Source organism: Bos taurus, chromosome 9 (assembly GCF_002263795.3).
Source record: "Bos taurus isolate L1 Dominette 01449 registration number 42190680 breed Hereford chromosome 9, ARS-UCD2.0, whole genome shotgun sequence".
NCBI lineage: Eukaryota > Metazoa > Chordata > Mammalia > Artiodactyla > Bovidae > Bos > Bos taurus.
In genome coordinates, this window is record NC_037336.1 from 71,551,148 (window position 1) to 71,573,830 (window position 22,683).

Here is a 22,683-nt window from a genome sequence, read left to right on the forward strand (position 1 = left end):
GGTCAGAGCCAAGAGTGTTTACTCTCCAGGTCTCCTGGTTAACCTAAATAAATGCACTGCTTCTGGAGCACAGAGGTTCATGACAGAGCAAGGTGTTTTTAAAGCTACCTGGATGTTGGTTCGGGACTATAAACTCTGCAGACTGTTCTATAATCCTTGAACCGGGTTTCATTCTGCTCTCACTGGAAAATGGAATTTATTGGCTGTTGAACTTCACCCACATGCACGCACACACAAAACTTCCAAATAAAACTGGAATTAGCTTCAGGTTTTTGGACTTTGAATAAGGTAAGTTGAATTTAGCGTTTGATTGAGGCATTATAATTATTGTGTTATGTGGTAAATTCTTGAAGTGTAGGCAGTTCTATGTCAGCAAATAGTATTAAGTAAAATAAGTTTGGATTTTTCTCAGTTTTAGCACAAGGATGATAGAAGAAATATGTGCATAAAATTTGAGTGAGTAGGTCATTATAGAGAAAATCCCTAGTCGGTCCATGCTGAAGCTGTTAAATACCTTTTGTCTTTACTTAATAAAATTAAATACTTTTGAATTTTAATTCAAAATTAAATTACTACTATAATTTATATTAATGCTAAGAAGAAATGCAGGTGATAAAAATAATTGATAATTAACAGATTAGTGCTCCTTAGAAAACTGTAGTAGACTTTGAGGGATTTTTCCCTTTTAATAAGATGCATGATGTAGGATTTTAAAAATTAATACCAGCTATTTAAATGAAAGGCTTTTTTTTTCTGGATAATTTTTGTTTTGAAATCTTGTGCTGAATTGGATATTTTCATTAGATTTCAGATGTAGTCATCTCAATAAGCATGTTATATTTTCTATGAAAACAAATATTTTCCTCCATTTATGGAACTTTTCCCCCCAAAATTATGATCTTAAGTTTAATTTTAGCTTCATAACAATACCTTAAGTTTCCAGTTGGTCTTTACCTTCATTTGAATATGCACTTGAACACTTGCTTTGATTTAAAACCTTGAGGTGGAAGCCTTTGGAATGCTTTGGGTTAAATTACTTACACGCATATATATATATGTATATGTATATGTATATATTTATGTATAATATATATGTATATATAATATATATGTATATATATACATATACTATATGTATATGTATAAATCTTTGAATCTCATGAAGAAAGATTGTGAATTGGTGTTTTTGCTGCATCAAGGAACCAAACTGTGGGTGAATTGTCCCAGTAATTGTAGTATCTTAAAGATTTCTTTCATTCAAGATTACTGAGGAAAGTTTTGCTTTCTATTGGTACTGTTTTATTTTCTTCTGAGAAAAGCATAATTCAGGAGGAGAAAATGTCTTCTAATTCTAAGCGTCTGTGAAAACTGATTTACTGCCAGAGTTAGATTGTTTAGGGAACCTGTTTGAAGAAAAGGAGGATGAATTATCACAGCCAGTAAGTTTGCCAGGTTGGTTTCCAGGGTCTACTGAGCATCAGTCAGCACTATCCAGTTTCCTGCTCCCTTTCCTGACTTGCGGTTACTGTTTTCTGGAATCCTGTGTAATTGAATAATGATGTTGCACTACCTTATTTCACTTTTTGCCTGTTTGTTCTTTCACCTAACCTTTCCTAAACTACTAAAATATTATCAAACTGACAACAAAAGCAAATATGAATAATCATATGATGTGTTGTGTTATAACTTCTTAGGGAGACGGGGAGGAGAGGGAAGAAGAGAGGAAGAGAGAGAGGCCAGTTTTTTAAATCCCTTTGATTTCTCTCTTTCCTCCTCGAAGTTCTTTATAAATTATTGTTGTCAGAATTTTCGAAATTGTATGATCTGACTTTTTGAACTCAGCCACCCGCAGAAGGAAGGTGGTTGTGTGTGTCAAGGGCTGTCTCACATTTTGCTTTGGGGAAATACTATAAACCAATTTTGAAGGTAACACAGCTGTTGGAGAAATACAAAAGCCAGATGACTTCATAAGTGTGTATTGAGGAAACCAGGATAAATTGTCTTTAGAACCTGCTCTCAGAAAGCCATTTTAATTGAGGTCAAAGAGGAAAAAGTTGTAAGTATATCTCAATTATTTATTCTGTTTACCTAGAATGAGACCCTCACGACAGATAAACCTAATCTGTAATTCCTTTACTCTTTAACCCTTGAGTTTAACCACTCTGGGGATCTATTTTACGTTGAGACTACAGAGGGTACTTCATTCTTTATGATAACCAAGTATTTAGGACCACAGAAATTTTGAAATTACCTGACTAAATTTCACTTCCATGTAAAGAATAAACTTGTACATTTGAAAATATTTATAATAAATTGCTTAGTTTTTACCTGGAGTTACATAGTTAATGGGACTATTTTTTCTGACCACATATTTGTACATGTGAAATATGTTTCACATGGAACTGTTTTGTCTTTTGCCCTTATCTTACAGGTAATTCAGAATGTTACTTTAATTAGATAGAAAATCTATTAAAATGGAAATCACATAACTTGTGTGTTTTTTAGAGTGTAAATTATGCCACAATCTGTGTTTTATTAACTCTGCTGATGAAGAGTTTCATTTTTGGATTAAAACCTGAGGAAATATGATTTATAACAATGATTATGCAAAATAGATTTAATATAAAAGTACTTTAGATTTTGAAACTCAAAATGCTGCTTTTGAGTTTCAAAATCTAAATATCATTTAAAAACCAAACTAAAATGCAGTGTGCTGTAGATACATTTTTGCTTATTGTGTATAGTTTAATTTTAAAAATAAAGAACTTGATGCCAACACCACAGGATTTTCTCTTTAAAAATTGTTATTTTAATGGAAGATAAACAATTTAAAATTTACAAAACTTGAAAACGTAGCTGTCTGTTTATACTTTTTAATCAATATGTTGTACCAGAAATATTAATATCATATGTAAATTCATCTTCAGATTAATCTACAGGTATATGTTGTTCAATTTAAAATTGCCTTTAATGTTTTATTGTTTACATTCTACCTATCAATTTGTTTTTAAAGATTTTATCAGTTTTCCTTACCAGTTATTGTGATACCTTTGAGCACATTAGGTTTTATATTTGTTGAAAATATTTTTTTAAAATTTATATATATGTATTCAAACTTAAGAGATTTTAACAGAAATTTTTACTAAAATTCAACAATTATATATTAATAAACCAGACTATCTCTATGTTGATTATTGTTCAAATTGAAAAGGTTAGTACTTGTACCTAGTAGACAAATGATACTAGGTGCACTAGAGTATGTTACACAGTGATTGATATTTATGCTTTAAAACAAATGATAGTTAACCTATGCCTGTGGCCAAATGCTTTTGAAGTTTCATGACTAAGATGAGCTGAATTTGTTAAGTGGTAGAGGACTGTGTTTTCTAGGGGCCAGTTGTGCTTGGCAGGTCATGATAAATGGGGAAGTTTTTCTTAACCTTGTGGCCAAAACATTCCAATATCTAAAAAAGGAAAAGAAAACAAAGATATAAAAATCATTGTTGAAAACATTCGCAAGATTTCTCTGTTTAGGGGAATAAGATCAGTTTGTAAGATTATTTTTAAAGTGTTGTTGGTGTGAATTCATAAATCTTCACTCAAATTGAGGGAAATCTAAAGATTTTCATGTTTAAAATGGGTGGATTTATTCTTTACTGGTTCAGTGAGAACGTGTAGAGTCAGCAATTCAAATTTAACTGGAGTGGATTCTACCAAATTAACATTATGCTCATTGAGTATTTAGTTCTTAGTTTAGAATTGCATATTCTATTTTCCTTCTTGTTGTTTTAATAGTATCTGTTTTGAGACACCCAGGACTGCCAAGATACATGTTCAAAAGTATAAAAAGACCAATGTATATAGGTAAATATCTCTTAGGAATTTATAGCACATATTTTTGAGGAAATCATTTTAACACTTGTCTGTTTATATTTATGCTAAGCATTATAGCAATCTAGTCTCATTTCCAGACTTAGGAGGGGACCAACTTTCATATGAGCTGTAACATGATATGTTAAGGCATCTTATGGTTCCTTTTGTGGCATTTTAAGTACTGTGTTACTTTTGATATAGTCCCTGGTGGGTAATAATGAAAAATCATACTGTTAGAAAGAGGTTGAAATTTTCCTGAATATTTTATACAGTATATGTGGAGTTTATGGCAGGTGACAAGAGACTATGGCATAACTAAGGAGAAAATGTACTCCAGAATCTTAAAAGCTCATGTAGTTTGACATTTGATTTAATACATATACACTGTACATGAATAATTATGCTTTGTTTCCCTGAGTCATTGTTACTAAGTTGCTTTTTAAATATATCCAACCTTGCAATGAACTCTCAAATAATTTGAACCCTATTGTGACAGTTGTAGTTGATGAAGAGTTATAGCCTATAGGATTTTTTACCTTTAAAACATAATTCCTCCCCAGTGTGTAATTTTATATAACCTCCCTCCCCCAAACCTGAGTCCTGGAAGGTTCCTGCATTAAAGGCCAGAAATCAAGTAAGAGTGCCATGACAGTCCAATACTAGAGGGGTGAAACAATTTCACTTCAGGTTTTTGGGGTGGATTTGTTTTTATTAACCATCTAACACTACTATTATAGGTGTGTGTGTTTATTTTGTTTACTGTTACAGCTAATGACAGAATATTCATTTGTATCTTTATATTTTGTCTATGAATATCCATTAAAGAATTTTTCTATAGACTGAAGTAGATGCAGGCTTCCAGTTATGCAGCAGAGTTCTCTCACTTTTACTATAAATAAGTGGAACTTGGGCTTTTGGAAACCCATACTTGGTGTTACAGGGAGAAGCTCAGGTAAGCAACGATAAAGATACTGAGGAGGAATACACTAAGAAAAGGGAGAAGTAAAGAAACTTCCCTAACCCCATGAAAAGAATTTCAGAAATGTGTGAATTATAGAGCACAAAATTTTGTTTCTAAGGAAGAATGACACTTTATAAAAATGGTTTATTAGATTAGTGATTAGATTTTTACAAAGTCTGTTACAAAACTTTAATTTTTTGAACACCATTTTGCGACATGGTATTTACTTTTTTTTGAAAAACTTCTCAAATTTGTGTGGGCATATTGAAACAGATCTATCTTTTTTAAAGTTCTGTGTGACAAATTTTGTGTTCCAAAGATTTTTTTTTTAGAAGTCAAGTACTCCATTGTAACATACCTTTAAAATGTAAAATAGATCTCCCTGAGAAATGTGGAGACATTTTCACTGAAGATAGGTTAGAAGGTATGAATTTTATCTGTGTGGAGCTAGTAAAGTAGCAATTCTGTGCTCATCTCAATATAAATTGTACTACTTGGATGCCCAAGTAATCATAGGTTATCACATTAAAGGGTATATCCTGTGCTAAATTCTAAAGGAGTATTAACTTGTAAATATTATATTTAAAAAATAAACATACATTTTCTTTCATTACTCTAAGTAAATAAACAATAATTTTTGACAAAAGCCTCTAGTGCAAAAAATATATATTTACTTGAATATGCCAACTATTATTACTTTGACTCGATTTTAAAGTTAATTTGTATAATTTGTTAATTTGTACTTTTATATTTTTAACTCAATTTTAAAGTTAATTTGTATAATTTGTTAATTTGTACTTTTATATTTTTTAACTATGTTATTTTATGCATTCTGAAGTAAAATAGAAAAAGACATAGTTTAATTCATATTTATTTAATGCTATTAATTACAGAACAGGATGATCTGGGTGGAAGCACATTAAATTCTAAGTTTGGTTCAACTAATTGAAAAAAAATTAAATGTGTTAAAAAGAATCAGCTAATGGAGATGTATTAAATGAGAGGGTAATTTACATTTCTAGAGTAAAGCTGCAATAATTAAAAGAAAAACCTTTAAATTCTGATATGTAATTTAAAATTCAAATATGGCCAAATTCTATTAGAAAATATGAAAAAAACGGCACATGAAAATTTATATCTCAGTATGTCTCTCTCTCTTTATTTTACTAAATCAAAACTTAATGGTAACTAAAGTTAGTTTCCCATTCTGCTTTATCAGCAATAATTTATAATAATTTATCTAACCTAATCATAAAATGCATTTTATAGTGTGTATTAATACAAAACTCTAGGCATTGATAAATTACAGTATTTGTATACATATTATTTATGAGTCAGATTCACATTTTGTAGTATTCACATTTGAAATAGAATCAAAGCTGACAATTATTGTTGACAGTAATTCTGTATCACTTTCTGTATTTACAAAGAGTATTTCATGTGATAACCTACAATCAATTTGCACTGAAGGAACAAATTTTATTTTTATATCTATTTTGATCCATTCTTTTCCTTAAACAGTAATGCATTCAAATCTATATTAGATTTCTACATGGTTCAGTGAGGAAATAAAGACTTTCTTACATACCACCTGTGGGAATTTGTATGTTACTCTTTATAACAGAAATCTTTTATTTCTAAAGTTTTTATTTTGAATTTAGAGTTTCGAATTGATCTTTTATTATCACTGTATAGTATGTTCTAAGGCCTTATTGTTAAAGTTCATTTCAAAATAAAATAAAGTTACAAAAGAGCTCTTTCAAAATGTCTTTTTCTATTATTCCATCCTTTACATTTTTTTTTATCATTACTGTTTCAGGCTTTATAAACAGCAAGATTAAGTACAAAATAATTGGGATAATTGGTTCCAGCTTTTTTAGAAGATGGTGGATAGGATAAAAGAAACGTTTTTCTTTGCAATTTTTTTTATGAGCTAATTCTGTTTTCCTCAAAAGATTATAAGCCTTTCAAAGTATCTAGTGGATAGAAAATGTGAAAAACTTCAAGGCGATCTTTATAATTGAACACAATTTTCATAGTGTAATATATCCTATAAATTATATTTTCTATATGTATTTTCCAGATATTGAAAGTATTCATTATTCTCAATACCAGATCTCGCATTCTTTATAATCGTTTAAAAAGTACAGTTTATATTGTTCATGTCAGCCTAAAGATTTGAAGAATGGTTTCATGAAAAAGAAGCATCATTTTTTTTTATAATTGACTAGCTAATGTGATGTTGTTGACCAGTCTTTTCTACCTCCTTGTTCTGCTTTATTTCCTCTTGGCAGTCACTGCTGTTGACATTATATTCTTTGCTTATCTGCTTACTTTTTAATTGTATATCTTCTCAACTAGAATGCATGATCCATGCAGGCAGATTTTGTTGATCTAAGTCAGTGCTGTTCAACAAAAGTATAATCTGAGCCACTTTGTTAGAAAAATAAAAGGAAATGTTTATAACAGAATATACCTAAATTTCATTTCATTTCTATATATAATATTGTTTTGTTATATATCAATATTATATAAAAATATTGAAATACTTTCCCTTTTTTTACATACTGAGTCTTTTAAATCCCTTGTGCCTTTTATACTTACAGCAGATATCAATTTAGACTAACTATATTTCAAGTTCTAAATAGCCACGCATGGCTAGGGGCAACGTTGGTGGACTGTTCAGGTTTAGTGCATCTCCATGCCTAGAATGGTACCTCATATACCCCAAGAAATTTGGTAAAGCCTTTTGAATGAATGAATCCTGATGCTTCAGACATACAACAGCAACAACAACAACAAAACAGAGATTGTTTTTTACATTACACTATCTTTGCACTTGTTAGAGTATTAATGGTGGTGGTGGGCATGAAAGGTATTTGGATAATTTGCTCAAAATTCCATCTTACTTTGCTTATGGACTTTACATGTTACTATTTCTTGGTTAAAAACTGGTTACTTCCATCATCCAATTTAAAAAATTCACGTAATAGTTGATATATCACAAGAAGTAGCTAGTAAGATCTCCTTCAAAAATTTTCCACAAAATGTTAGTTTCAACTCTTAATTTAAAACAACCTAATAAAAGCAACTGGCAAATGGAATATAAGAGAGAAAGGCTTGCTATATTAGCATTCGGTTCTAATTCTCTCCCTGTTAGCTGTGAGACATTGCTAGGTTTTTAACCTGTTTGAGCCTTAGTTTTCTCATTTTTAATAGGAGAATTTCGGGCATCATGTCTGTCTTCATAGATTAAATGACACACGTGGGTTTGATCCCTAAGTTGGAAAGAGCCCTGGAGAAGGAAATGCCAACTCACTCTAGTATTCTTGCCTGGGAAATCCCATGGGCAGACTAAACAACAGCAACAATAGTCCAATACCAGTTGAAAGAATACTTGCTTAATAGATGGCAGCAATTATCATTAGTATGGCAACCCATTCCAGTACTCTTGCCTGGAAAATCCCATGGACGGAGGAGCCTGGTAGGCTGCAGTCCATGAGGTCACGAAGAGTCGGACACGACTGAGTGACTTCACTTTCACTTTTCATTTTCATGCATTGGAGAAGGAAATGGCAACCCACTCCAGTATTCTTGCCTGGAGAATCCCAGGGACAGAGGGGCCTGGTAGGCTGCCATCTATGGTGTCGCGCAGAGTCGGACACAACTGAAGTGACTTAGCAGCAGCATGATATAATAAAAATTGAACTTTTAAATATCAAAATGTTTTGATCTTCATTTGAAATAATATAGTTTATGTGTTTATGAATTTTAGGTTTTTAACATTTAGTGGTTAAAATGCCCTCAGAGATCTGGATTTGAAATTTACTACATAACTCGCTTGCAGATTAATCTTTCTATTTCTCAGTATTATCATCTGTGACTTGGGGTAAAAATTAGTAACAACCTAAGCATTGCCCAGCATATAATAAACACTCAAATATTTTAGCTGTTGTTCATTCATTCAAAATTTCAGCGTTTGATATTTGTATCTTCATTACATACTGATAGTTATATTCTTGAAATAGTTAAACTTTTAAGTATTTTTCATCTTACTTTGATTTCTGCATGTACTTTTATAACATTAAGTAAGGTTAAAATTCACATTTTTGCCATCAATTAAGTGCATTTAACATTATTTGTCTTATTTCTCTTAGAATATTCTTTTGTTCACTTCCTACTGTGTCTTATAAAATCTGAAATTTGGATTTAAATTATGGGCATGAAATTCTGTCTCGTTTCTTGGCCTGCTTGTTTTCAACTTTATTTAAAATAAACTTGAAACTAAATTAGTCATTAAAGACAAAACTATGTATTTTGTAAGAGTAGTCTATCTTTAATAGTGTGTATATCTCAGCAGTCACCATTTAATGAAGTATTGATCTCTCAAATAGGACAGTGTGTTTAAATTTAGGTAAAACTGTCTATTTGGCTTCTAATTCCATGATGGAGATACTGAGATAAGTTTTTTTTAATTTATTTTTATTAATTTATTGTTTATTGTAGTATAGTTGATATAGTGTGTTGTGTCAATCTCTGCTGTACAGCAAAGTGACTCAGTTATACACATATATATGTTCTTTTTTTGTATTCTTTTCCATTATGGTTTATCACAGGATATTGAATATAGTTCCATGCTATACAGGAGGACCTTGTTGTTTATCCATTCTAAATGTAATAGTTTGCATCTACCAATCCCAGACTCCCAGTCCATCCTGCTCCCTACCTTCCTACCCCTTGGCAACAAGTCTGTTCTCCATGTTTATGAATTTGTTTTTCTTTGTAGATAGGTTCATTTGGGCCATATTTTAGTTCCACATATAAGTAATATCATATGGTATTGTCTCTCTCTTTTTTTGCACCCCAAGTGGGACACTTGGCTTTCTCTTCTGAGTTACTTCACTTAGTATGATAATCTCTAGTCATATCCATGTTGCTGCAAATGGCATTTTTGTGGTTGTTTAGTTGCTAAGTCACATCTGACTCTTTGCCAACCTCATGGACTGCAGCACGCTAGGCTGCTCTCCCCTCTGCTGTCTCTCGGAGTTTGCTCAAACAACTGTTTCCCAGACTTTGCTATAACCCGCCCATGTTGAGTGGTCCTAATTGGCATGGCTCATAGCTTCATTGAGTTATGCAAGCCCCTTCACTATGACAAGACTGTGATCCATGAAAGGACAAATGGCATTATTTCATTCTTTTTTATGGCTGAGTAGTATTCTATTGGATATACGTACATGTCTTCTTATCCATTCATCTGTTGATGGACATTTAGGTTGTTTTCATGTTTTGGCTATTGTGAACAATGCTGCTGTGAACATAAAGGTGCATGCATCTTTTGAATTAAATTTTTTTCTGGGCATATTTCTCAGAGTGGGATTGCTGGATCATATGGTAGTTCTGTTTTTAATTTTCTTCATGATTGGAGCTCCTATGGGTCATGATTAATGGCTCTGCATAATTGGGATTTGCAAAATAAGTTTCTTAATAATTTATCTAACTTTTCTTCAATAATTCAGAAAAAAGATAGGGTTTTGAAGTATTTTAATAAAGTCGTAAGTTAACATTTTTGATCTTTGTTATTACCAAAGTTTTTTCAAGGACAGATTAAAAGATCACATCATGTTGCTGTTCAGTGACTGAGTTGTGTCTGACTCTTTTTGACTCCATAGACTGCAGCATGTGGCTTCCCTGTCCTTTACTATCTCCCAGAGTTTGCTCAGATTCGTGTCCATTGAGTCAGCAGTGGTGTTTATTCAGATCATATTCTCTTTTATACTTTGTTTTAGTCAGTAACAATATGCTGCCATTTTTTTGTCTTTGAAATATCTGTCGAAAATATTTTCTCAACTCTCCCCATAACTCCTGTCTTAATTTACGTCTTCATTATCTCTCATTGATAGACTAATTCAATTCAGTTCAGTTCAGTTCAGTTGCTCAGTCGTATCCAAGTCTTTGTGACCCCTTGAATCGCAGCATGCCAGGCCTCCCTGTCCATCACCAACTCCCAGAGTTTACCCAAACTCATGTCCATCGAGTCAGTGATGCCATCCAGCCATCTCATCGTCTGTCGTCCCCTTCTTCTCCTGCCCCCAATCCCTCCCAAGCAGCAGGGTCTTTTCCAATGAGTCAACTCTCCGAATGAGGTGGCCAAAGTGTTGGAGTTTCAGCTTCAGCATCAGTCCTTCCAGTGAACACCCAGGTTTGATCTCCTTTAGGATGGACTGGTTGGATCTCCTTGCAGTCCAAGGGACTCTCCAGAGTCTTATCCAACACCACAGTTCAAAAGCATCAATTCTTTGGCGCTCAGCGTTCTTCACAGTCCAACTCTCACATCCATACATGACCACTGGAAAAACCATAGCCTTGACTAGATGGACCTTTGTCGGCAAAGTAATGTCTCTGCTTTTGAATATGCTATCTAGATTGGTCATAACTCTTCCTCCAAGGAGTAAGCGTCTTTTAATTTCATGGCTGCAGTCACCATCTGCAGTGATTTTGGAGCCCCCCAAAATCAAGTCTGACACTGTTTCCACTGTTTCCCCATCTATTTCCCATCAAGTGATGGGACCAGATGCTATGATCTTCATTTTCTGAATGTTGAGCTTTAAGCCAACTTTTTCACTCTCCACTTTCACTTTCATCAAGAGGCTCTTTAGTTCTTCTTTGCTTTCTGCCATAAGGGTGGTATCATCTGCATATCTGAGGTTATTGATATTTCTCCCAGCAATCTTGATTCCAGCTTGTGCTTCTTCCAGTCCAGCGTTTCTCATGATGTACTCTGCATGTAAGTTAAATAAGCAGAGTGACAATATACAGCCTTGACATACTCCTTTTCCTATTTGGAACCAGTCTGTTTTTCCATGTCCAGTTCTAACTGTTGCTTCCTGATTTGCATATAGGTTTCTCAAGAGGCAGGTCAAGTGGTCTGGTATTCCCATCTCTTTTAGATGACCCAGAGGGATGGTATGGGGAGGGAGGAGGGAGGAGGGTTCAGGATGGGGAACACATGTATACCTGTGGCGGATTCATTTCGATATTTGGCAAAACCAATACAATATTGTAAAGTTTAAAAATAAAATAAAATTTAAAAAAAAGAAAAAAAAAAAGAATTTTCCACAGTTTGTTGTGATCCACACAGTCAAAGGCTTTGGCATAGTCAATAAAGCAGAAATAGATGTTTTTCAATGATCCAGTGGATGTTGGCCATTTGATCTCTGGTTCCTCTGCCTTTTCTAAAACCAGCTTGAACATCTGGAAGTTCATGGTTCACGTATTGCTGAAGCCTGGCTTGGAGAATTTTGAGCATTACTTTACTAGCATGTGAGTTGAGTACTATTGTGTGGTAGTTTGAGCATTCTTCGGCATTGCTTTTCTTTGGGATTAGAATGAAAATTGACCTTTTCCAGTCCTGTGTTGTGAGAGGGCATCAGAGGGCAGACCCACTGAAACCGTAATCACAGAAAACTAGCCAATCTGATCACATGGACCACAGCCTTGTCTAATTCAATGAAACTAAGCTATGCCGTGTCGGGTCACCCAAGATGGACAGGTCATGGTGGAGAGGTCTGACAGAATGTAGTCCACTGGAGAAAGGAATGGCAAACCACTTCAGTATTCTTGCCTTGAGAACCCAATGAACAGTATGAAAAGGCAAAATGATAGGATACTGAAAGAGGAACTCCTCAGGTTGTTAAGTGCCCAATATACTACTGGAGATCAGTGGAGAAATAACTCCAGAAAGAATAAAGGGATGGAGCCAAAGCAAAAACAATACCCAGTTGTGGATGTGACTGGTGACAGAAGCAAGGTTCAATGCTGTAAAGAGCAATATTGCATAGGAACCTGGAATGTTAGGTCCATGAATCAAGGCAAATTGGAAGTGATCAAACAGGAGATAGCAAGAGTGAACTTCGACATTCTAGGAATCAGCGAACTAAAATGGACTGGAATGGGTGAATTTAACTCAGATGACCATTATATCTACGACTGTGGGCAGGAATCCCTTAGAAGAAATGGAGTAGCCATCATGGTCAACAAAAGAGTCCGAAATGCAGTACTTGGATACAATCTCAAAAATGACAGAATGATCTCTGTTCGTTTCTAAGGCAAACCATTCAATATCACAGTAATCCCAGCCTATGATTCACTTACTGAGCTAGTATTTGGGGACTGTCTTAATCCATTTGGGCTGCTATAATGAGATATTTCAGTTTATAAAAACAGATATTTGTTTCTCTTAGTTCTGGAGGCTGGGAAGTCCAAGATGGTGGCTCCAGCATGGTTTTATGTGATGACAGCCCACCTCCTGATTCAAAGCCAGTGACTTTTCATTGTTTCATCACATGGTAGAAGGGATAGGAAGCTCTGTGGAGTCTCTTTCTTAAGAGAGTTAATAGCATTTGGAAAGCCTTCATTTTCAGGATCTAAGCACCTCCCAAATGGCTCACTTCCTAATTTGGAGGGGTTAGGATTTTGCAAGTGAATTCTGAACGTGCACAAACATTCAGACCAAAGCAAGGAGCATCTGTTCAAAGCTAGGGATTAGTGATATACACTGTCAATACTGCATCTGCTTTTGTGGAATGTGTATTTTTTCTCTTGTTGCATTAAACTCATATCTGTCTTTCAGTCCTAAGCCTGACCCCTTCTACACTGTCTTATGAACCATCTCTACCCAGTCTGTTTTTTAAAATCCTTCAATGGTCTTCATTGTCCAAATATTAAATTCCAAAGTCTTCATCATTTATAAGGCTTTCATAATATGATTTCTCTGACAAACCCCATGATGTTGAAGTACCTACCTTTTTCCAGATTTAGTCTTTGAAACCTATGTCCTTTAACACATTATTGACTGGAGACATATGGGCTTCCCTTGTGGCTCAGCTGGTAGAGAATCCGCCTGCAGTGTGGGAGACCTGGGTTCAATCCCTGGGTTGGGAAGATCCCCTGGAGAAGGGAAAGGCTACCCACTCCAGTATTCTGGCCTGGAGAATTCCGTGGACTGTATAGTCCATGGGGTCGCAAAGAGTTGTACATGACTGAGCAACTTTCACTTTTATTTTCTTACATATTGTGGCCCATAGGCATTAGTTTCTGCAAAACAGTCAATAACATGTTAAAACTTAGTTCAGAAATCACATCCTTTGTTACCATCCTCTCTTCCTTTGTCTGGGGTAGATTGACCTCTGAACATGGATAACACTGTATAAACTCTCCTGTAGTAGTCATGGTATCCTAAATATTATTCTTCCCTCATTTCACCATGAACAAATGAATAAAGCCTATAAAAAGAATTACTCTGAAGAGTGCAAAACTCTAATAGTATCTAAAAGAATATATCGACTTCAGTCTTTCATCACATACTTATTAATTATTGTGTTTCCTTGGTGGATCAGTGGTAAAGAACCCACTTGCAATATAGGAGATGAGATATGGGACTTTGACCCCTGGGTCAGGAAGATCCCCTGAAGAAGGGAATGGCTACCCACTTTAGTATTCTTGCCTGTAAAATCCCATGGAAAGAGGAGCCTGTAGGGTTGCAGTCCATAGAGTCTCAAGAGGCAGATATGACTTAATGACTAAACAACAATGACAACAACTAGAACTGTGCATACTAGATAGTAATCGTAGATGTGTTCTCTGGCGTTACAATTAATACATTGAGAATAAATTAAGGCTAACTTTCTGGTTAATTATTTAAATAAAGATGCTTTGTAAAGCCATTGGTTTAAATATTTCTTTAAAAGCTTTGTTGTTTTAAACCACAGGAAGGTTGTCTCATTCTAACTCTTGTGTGAGAATGTCTGTCTAGTTTGCTTGTGTGATCTGGAGCTTCTTTAATTAGTCCCAAACTCAAGTTATCATAGTCTTTCAAAAACTAACATTCACTTCAATGTGATTTCTACATATTCATTGGGCAGTTCATATAATTTCAGGAGATGAATCATAGGAAAGAAGGGTTTTAATATCATATTCTTCCCTTTTGGTTCTTATTTTTCTTGGAATTGTTCATGGACATAAGACTTTCATGGGTTTCATAGTGAATGTTACATTTACATTTTTAAGAAAGGTGTTCCTTTTTCTTTCTTTTTTTTTTAAAACTAATTGCTCAAAAATATTTCTTCGCCCTTCCATCTCATGATGTTGAGCTCTGTATTCAGAGCATAGATGTTACATAATAGGGTAAGAATGATAATCTCTTTGCTGATCAGTTTTTTATTTTCATACTGTGTGGATGTATACTCCAGATGCAGAAGAGAGTAAAGTTAATCAAGCAAATAATTGATTCCCCTGATTATAAAATATCTAGACCCAGAATTGAAAGCAAAGACATCAATTTTTGAAAGTGTAAGGTTTTTGTTGTTTTTTTTTTTTTTAATGCATTCTTCTGAGATGAGGGAGGAAATAAGATTTCACTTCACTAAGAGCCAAGACTTCACTAAGAAAAAAATTGTAACTTTGGAGAACTAATAAGATGTTACACGCCAGATACAACTGTGATGTAAAACATGGAGTTCAAGAACTTATCTGTATGGAAATCACACATTAGACTGGCTGGGATGTCATTATTCATATTTAACAAAAGGACACTGATAGAAGGTAGCTTTAAAGAACAATAGTGGAAACATCTCTAGGAATACTTGAAAATATTTGTGAGCTGGAAAGAAAATGCTGTATCTTTAAAATTCAAAACCTACTCTTAAGAAATACCACTTGTCAACTCACATTCATGTTGTATGTTCATGGCATATTTTTTCACTTCCAAGCTGCATATTAGAAGTTAAAGTGCCTTGGATTCTATAGGCTGCATAAATAGGCCATGGGAATGTAAACACCCAGACTGTGTGACTGTGTACTTGGTAATTAATGTATCTTGTTTGCATTCCATATGAACTAAGAAAGTTTTGAAATGGCCTTTACTTTGCAAATAATGTACCCATTAAAACCATGATAAGTCAGACATAGTATCTGTGCTTGAAGTTAAAGTGTGAAAGGCAATGGATGTGTGCTTTACCTTATTTTAGAGGATATACCACAGACTTTCGACCAGAATTGGATAGCATATACTAAAAGCAAAGGTTTTTGTTTTTTTTTCCTCATCCTTTACCTTGTGTGTGTTAAAAGCCACAAAGTTGAAATATAGTCTGCAAAGTATACTTCAAATATATATGAGAAGTGTGTGAGCAATGCTGAAACTTAATTGATATGCTGAGAAATATATAAAACATACAGCCACTGGATTGGGAAAATGAAAATTAATATGTGAATGGTTTAGCGAACACTATGCTTTGCCCCCAGAACCTGGTGTTTATTATTGTGCACTTTAGTAGGAGACAGAAGCAGTATCAATTGGAAAAACATTTCTTAGTGAATTGAGAACTGTATGGCTTTCCAATTCCTAAGTGGGAAACCTGGTTCTTTGGTTTCTTTGTTTCGACTTAAGCAAGTCCCAAGCTATTTCAGCTGAACATTTTACATACTAATGGAGTCTAGGGAAGTGACTTTGGCAGCTGTTCATGGGATAATAATGAAATACACTATTTAATACTGCATGCTGCTGCTGTAAAATGTGGGGAGTATTTTATAGAGATCCTGGTGAGTAGAGCTGTATCCACTTTAAGTTTAGCAAGTGTGTGAAACTGAATGAGGAAGTTCTTTTTTCATATGAGACTAACTAGTACTCTTTTCTTACAGGTAAAGAAAACGTGCACAGAATCAGATGTTCCCGAAGCCCAGAATTCCAGGTACAGTAAAACAGAGGCCAAGACTTCACTAAGAAAAATTGCAGCTTTGGAGAACTAATATGACGTTATACTCCAGATACAACTGTGATGTAAAACATGGGGTTTAAGAACCTATCTGTATGGAAATCATACATTAGACTGGCTGGGATGTCATTACTCGTGATATTTAATAAAAGGACACTGATGGAAGTTAACTTTAAAGAACAATAGTGGAAACATCTCTAGGAATACTTGAAAATATATTCCCATACTATTTATTAAGTTCATCCTCAATTTTCTTTCTATTCTCTTCTTATAATGTATTCACATCTGAAATTTTTCCAGAAACTTAATACCTTTTAAATCTGTTTATTGAAGATCTGCCTTTTTTTTTCAATCAAATGTTGCTAGATTTTGAGAATTTCATCAAGTTGGAACAACCAAAACTAACTTGGCATTCTCTTTGTGCTTAGTTACTTCATTCATGTCTGACTCCTTGCGACCCTGTGTACTGTAGCCCACCAGATTCCTCTGTCCATTGGAATTCTCCAGGCAAGAATACTGGAGTGGGTTGCCATGCCCTCCTCCAGCGGATCTTCCCAACCCAGGGATCAAACTCAGGTCTCCCACAGTGCAGGCGAATTCTTTACCACCTGAGCCACCAGGGAAGCCCAAGAATATTGGAGTGGGTAGTCTATCTCTTCTCTAGGGGATCTTCCTGACCCAGGAATTGAAGTGGGGTCTCCTGCATTGGAGGCAGATTCTTTACCAGCTGAGCTATCAGGGAAGCCCTGATATTCTTTTTATGTTTATATAAAGCCTGAAGAAATGATGAATTAAAGTGATCAGACCACTACATACAGGACTTGGGCACCATTTAATTGTTTGTGCCTGGACCAGGTGCACAACAGACATTTTTAGGCCTATACATTTTCACTGTTTTTGTCTAAAAACCCAGGCCTCAATTTTAAAAGTCAGTAAAAGTATTTTAAATACTATTACAATAGTAATCAGGTGGCGCTAGCGGTAAAGAATTCATCTGCCAGTGTTGGAGACACAAGAGATTCAGGTTTGATTCCTGGGTCAGGAAGATCCCCTGAAGGAGGGCGTGGCAACCCACTCCAGTAGTCTTGCTTGGAAAATTCCATGGACAGAGGAGCTTGGCAGGCTGTAGTCCATGGGGTCACAAAGAGTTGAACATGACTGAACACGTACACACACACACCCTTCATATAGTAATATTGGGTTGGCCAAAAAGTCTGTTCAGGTCTTTCATACCATCACAGAAAAACCTGAGCGAAATATTTGGCCAACCTAATATTAATGGTATAACTCAACTTATTGCGTTAACAAATTTGTGTTTAATGATGAAATGGGTCTAGTTTATTTTGTTCTACTCATTCCAGCCTATGATGTATATAATGATTTTCTTGGTACAGTAAAACAATACAGATCTAGGTATAATGTTAATGACCATTGTATTTTCCTTTTAGAAGGCAAATATATACTATATATAGTCCATTTACAGTTTGAGTAAATCTTTGTTCTTATGTAATATGATATTCCTGTAATTAATTCCTATATATATTATGGATAGATAGTGAAATGATTGTATGTGTTTTTTTTCTTTTGAATCATCAAAAGTATTAATATATGATATGGTATAGGATTTTTGACATTTGATCTTTGTCTTTTATGATTAGGTATCAATATAGAACCAAATAGTTTTAGTTTATTGGAACATTGGGAAATGGGTGAACTATTAAATTTTTTCTTACAAAGTAGAGCAATTCCAGGACATATGGAGAGAGGAAACTCAAGCTCTATTGCTTGTGGATGTTTCCTTCCTGACCATTTTGCTGACATCTATGAGAAATCCACCTATGATTTGTTATTTAGCTAATTAGATAGTCTTTGCAAGCTGCTGGTCTTGATGGGTAGTAGGGAAAACAGAACAACATAATTATTATTTTTATTAATACTGTATATCAATTTTTTTTAATTTTTGAGGCCACTCAAGAGTTTTGAACAAATAGTGCTGTACGTTAATAAATTGTAAACAAGCAGAAAGTCACTAAACTGATTCAGTGTTTACAGTTTATATCAATAAGTTCAAGAAGACAGAGTTCAGATTTCAATGTATTTAAACTTGGAACTAGATCATTCTCTTATCTAGGAAATCCCAGCCCATATAGCCTTAAAAATACAATTTTACATTTATGGTAAATAATTTATGTTTAATAGATTATTTTAAATACATTTTATTATATATTATTATACAATATATATTAATTGAAAAATGACTTCTTATAAACTACTATTTAGTTGCCATGGATTATCTGCTCATAAAAGTTTTCTAATCTGCAATATATGGATCCTTTCCATGTATGCATGTTCATTTGTGCCTGACTCTTTGTGACCCCCATGGGCTGTAGCCCATCAGACTCCTCTGTCCATCGGGTTTTTCCAGGCAAGAATATTGGAGTGGGTTGCCATGTCCTACTCTAGAGGGATCAAACCTGTGTGTCCTGCATTGGCAGGTGGATTCTTCACCACCACACCACCTAAGGCAAATCAATTTCTAAGGGCACTAAAGCTTAGTAATATAAAAAATAAACAAGTAAAACAAATCTTATTTATAAAAACCCAAGATGGAAAGTCCAGAGAATAAAGAAGAGCTAAAGAACATCGTGCACAGAAAGGATACAATAACTTGCAAACAGTCAACAAGTCAAGGGAGGCCAAAAATATTATTCAGTATATGCATGTACTGAGGTTCAGTTTTTATGAACAACTGAAAAAAAAAAAACTACATGAAAATGCTTTTATTATAGACACTGGACAGCATTACTTTAGTGTATACATGTACGGGTACATTCTTTTTGCTTATTAAGAACCACAGACATTCATGTTCTCTCTCCCCCCAACTCCTTCCCTTCCCTGTGAGTGTGTGAAAGAGAGAAAGAGAGAAAGAGAGAGAGATTTAAGGCCCGGGGCTAAGTAATTCTATTCTAAACAAATCTAAAACAAAGAACTGAGCTCAAAATGAAATACTGTATCAGCATAAAATGCATGGGACCTGGAGACCCACTGCCTTATAAAATGCTCCCTGTCTTGGAACCTAAAGCTAATATCATTCATTTATTTAGCTAGCTTTATAGTGTGTTGGTTTTGGATTTGAAAAGATTAGAATAAATGCAGATGGAAAGTGTTTTTACAGTAGGGAAGTAATTAAATTGGGCGTGGAGACTTTGTCAGGGAAATTCTTGGAGTGACATATGTGTATCAGCAAATTCTTTGTCTTGCTTGGCCTTAATTCCTCTTTTGGAAAGAGAGTCTTGAGCTGCCAATGTGACTAGTAGATTAGTAAAAAGAGAGTTTACAAACTCATGCAGTATCAGGAAGGTAAAATGTCTTCTTAGAAAGAACATTATGTATGTATACTGGAAGTCAGAGGTCAGTATTTGTTCAGTTTCATAATACTGTGTAGAACTTGGTGGTACGTGGAAAGCGATAGAATGTGCTTCGTAGAAGAACTGACATTCTTTAAATGTACTTTTTTTTTTTTTCACTTTCCTCTGTGTCATAACAATGTTGAGAATGTAGTGTTGTTGGCCTTTGTTCCTAAAACTCATGTTAACCTTAAAATGGGTACTGAGAAAACTAAAAGTTTTATTTCTCATGCTTTATCTTACCCTAAAATTAAGTCTTAACTAGACAGACCATGGAGAAGGCAATGGCACCCCACTCCAGTGCTCTTGCCCGGAAAATCCCATGGATGGAGGAGCCTGGTAGGCTGCAGTCCATGGGGTCCCTAAGAGTCAGACACGACTGAGTGACTTCACTTTCACTTTCCACTTTCAAGCATTGGAGAAAGAAATGTCAACCCACTCCAGTGTTCTTGCCTGGAGAATCCCATGGACAGAGAAGCCTGGTAGGCTGCAGTCCGTGGGGTCGCACAGAGTCAGACATGACTGAAGCGACTTGGCGGCAGCAGACAGACCATTTAAAACAAAATCTGATGTGTCATTTTTATGTTGATTTTTTTCTATGTTCATGGTGACTTTTTGCAGATTTGTGTCTTACATGAGCCATCCCTAAACATACATGGTTTTTGTTTAATTTTAATGTAATAGATATCACCTAGATGAGTGAAGTTAGAATGCTCTATGAGCTTCACCTGTTTTTTAGCTCATCTACCTTTCATTTGTCATATGAGGTGAAGTAATTTATTTCATTGTTGGCAAATATCTTAGACTGCCTTTATGTTAAAATAGTTCCCAAATAATATCTCTGTTGAACTTCTGTTTCTCTTCACTTTTTCCTTTTTGGGCTCTAACTAGTAGAGCATTTTCAAGAGATCAAGAGCTTAGAAAGGAAATAAAACTCAAATCAGGCAGTTTTGTTATGTACTTGTTTTGTTAATTAAGGAATACATGGAAATAAAAATTTTGGTGAAATTGAGCTCTGAAGTGACTTCTAGGAATTATACCAGTTCTTTTCCTATTTTGGCTTTCATTATGGCTACAGTATTGCCAGTAGATTATAGTAAAGAGATCTAAAGGAGAATATTAATGTATATACATAGGAAGTACTTATGGTATGGATAGCTAAGATGATAGTTTTTGCACATGGTGAATGACAAAAGACTCTGTGTAATGGGGAGGGTTCCCTAGTCAATACTAACTACAATTATCAAGAGAAAGGCAGAACAACTCTCCAGCTTTCAACAAAGCTTCAGAATTAGTCTCAGTTTAATATCATAATATTTAAGTGAACCTCAGGAAGTTTAGCTATTCAATGCCTATGTTTTAAAAGCTTAAAAACTGCAACTAATTCATCTTATGTAAATAGTTATGATTTGACAATGTTATATTTAAAGGTATTAAGTTATACATGATTATGTTCTAGTAAAATAATTATTGCAATAATTCCAGAAGTCTGAAATGTTTATCTGTATATAATTGCCTGTCAAAAAAATTAAATGTTATATTTTTTCATAGCAGGGAAAGCTGAGGGCTCTTTGCTGAATATGCACATTGTATTTCACTGTGTCAAATCAGAGGGGCATCTAGCCTCATATTCTGTCTCTAAGAAGCATCAAAAATTATTAATACCAGGTTGCATTTCCTCAAATTTTCATAATGTAGTTCCAGTAAACTTAGATTCTTGCAGTAACACAACTAGCTGTATAGTTCATGGAATTATTTAACCATTTCTTGGACTTAGTTACATTATTGACTATCTTCAGATCTTGAGATTCTATTCTTGATCATTTTTTGCTTTCCTTCCATTTCATTTTTTTTCACATACAATCTCTGTTGACAACTCTTGACGTAGCCCACAATGTCTAGAATCCTCTGGCCACTTCCTGTGACTCTAGTCTCAGTGTCATTCAGGCTTCCTCTGTCAGAAGATCTACATTTACAGATGCCAAGCTTCTCCTTCCAGAGGCTGGATCATTTCTTCCCTTCTTTAACTAGAACCCCCTGCCCCAAGCTTTGCTCACCTACTGAATTTCAACTCATCCTTCTGGTGTTTCTCTCTGTGCACTGCTGCTTTCTTAGGGAAGCCTTTGCTGGCCAACCAGCTACCTCTGGTCCTACTGTCATAGGGCCTCATGGCCTCATCTGCTTCTCCTTCCAAGTAGCCTACTTTGATTAATGCCTGCCTCATGCACTACACTATAAACTCCACAAAATGAGGGATCGTCTCTGCTTTCTTTTGTTCCCCATCGTAACATTAGGGTACAGTGCAGGGCCTGACGTATAGCAGATCTTCAATACATACCTGCTAAGTGAATGTGCTCAGTGCTTAGTCTTATCTGACTCTGCAGCCTCATGGACTGTAACCCACCAGGCTCCTCTGTCCATGGGATTTCCCAGGCAAGAATATTGGAGGGGGTTGCCATTCCCTACTCCAGGGGATCTTCCTGACCCAGGGATTGAACCCTCATCTCTTGTGTCTCCTGCACTGGCAGTCGAATTTCTTTACCACTAGCACCCCCCTGGATAACTTCCAAATATACACAATCAGCATGCAGTCTCTCTTGGGAGAGATACAAACTCCTAATGCAATTTTATTAGGGATTTTTCCCAGCCGTCTCAAACTCCCTTTGAACAG

The 22,683-nt window shown here is 34.9% G+C and overlaps 1 protein-coding gene across 10 annotated transcripts in view; it reads left to right on the top strand.

Annotated features, from left to right (window-relative positions):
* Positions 1–22,683, top strand: part of EYA4 (EYA transcriptional coactivator and phosphatase 4) — a 365,682-nt gene that overhangs the window by 188,796 nt on the left and 154,203 nt on the right. For all 10 annotated transcript variants that reach the window (XM_005210938.5, NM_001389476.1, XM_059889794.1 and 7 more), the window contains exon 3: positions 16,532–16,581. In XM_005210938.5, coding sequence (XP_005210995.1) covers positions 16,532–16,581 — 50 coding nt within the window. The remainder of the gene's footprint in view (positions 1–16,531; positions 16,582–22,683) is intronic.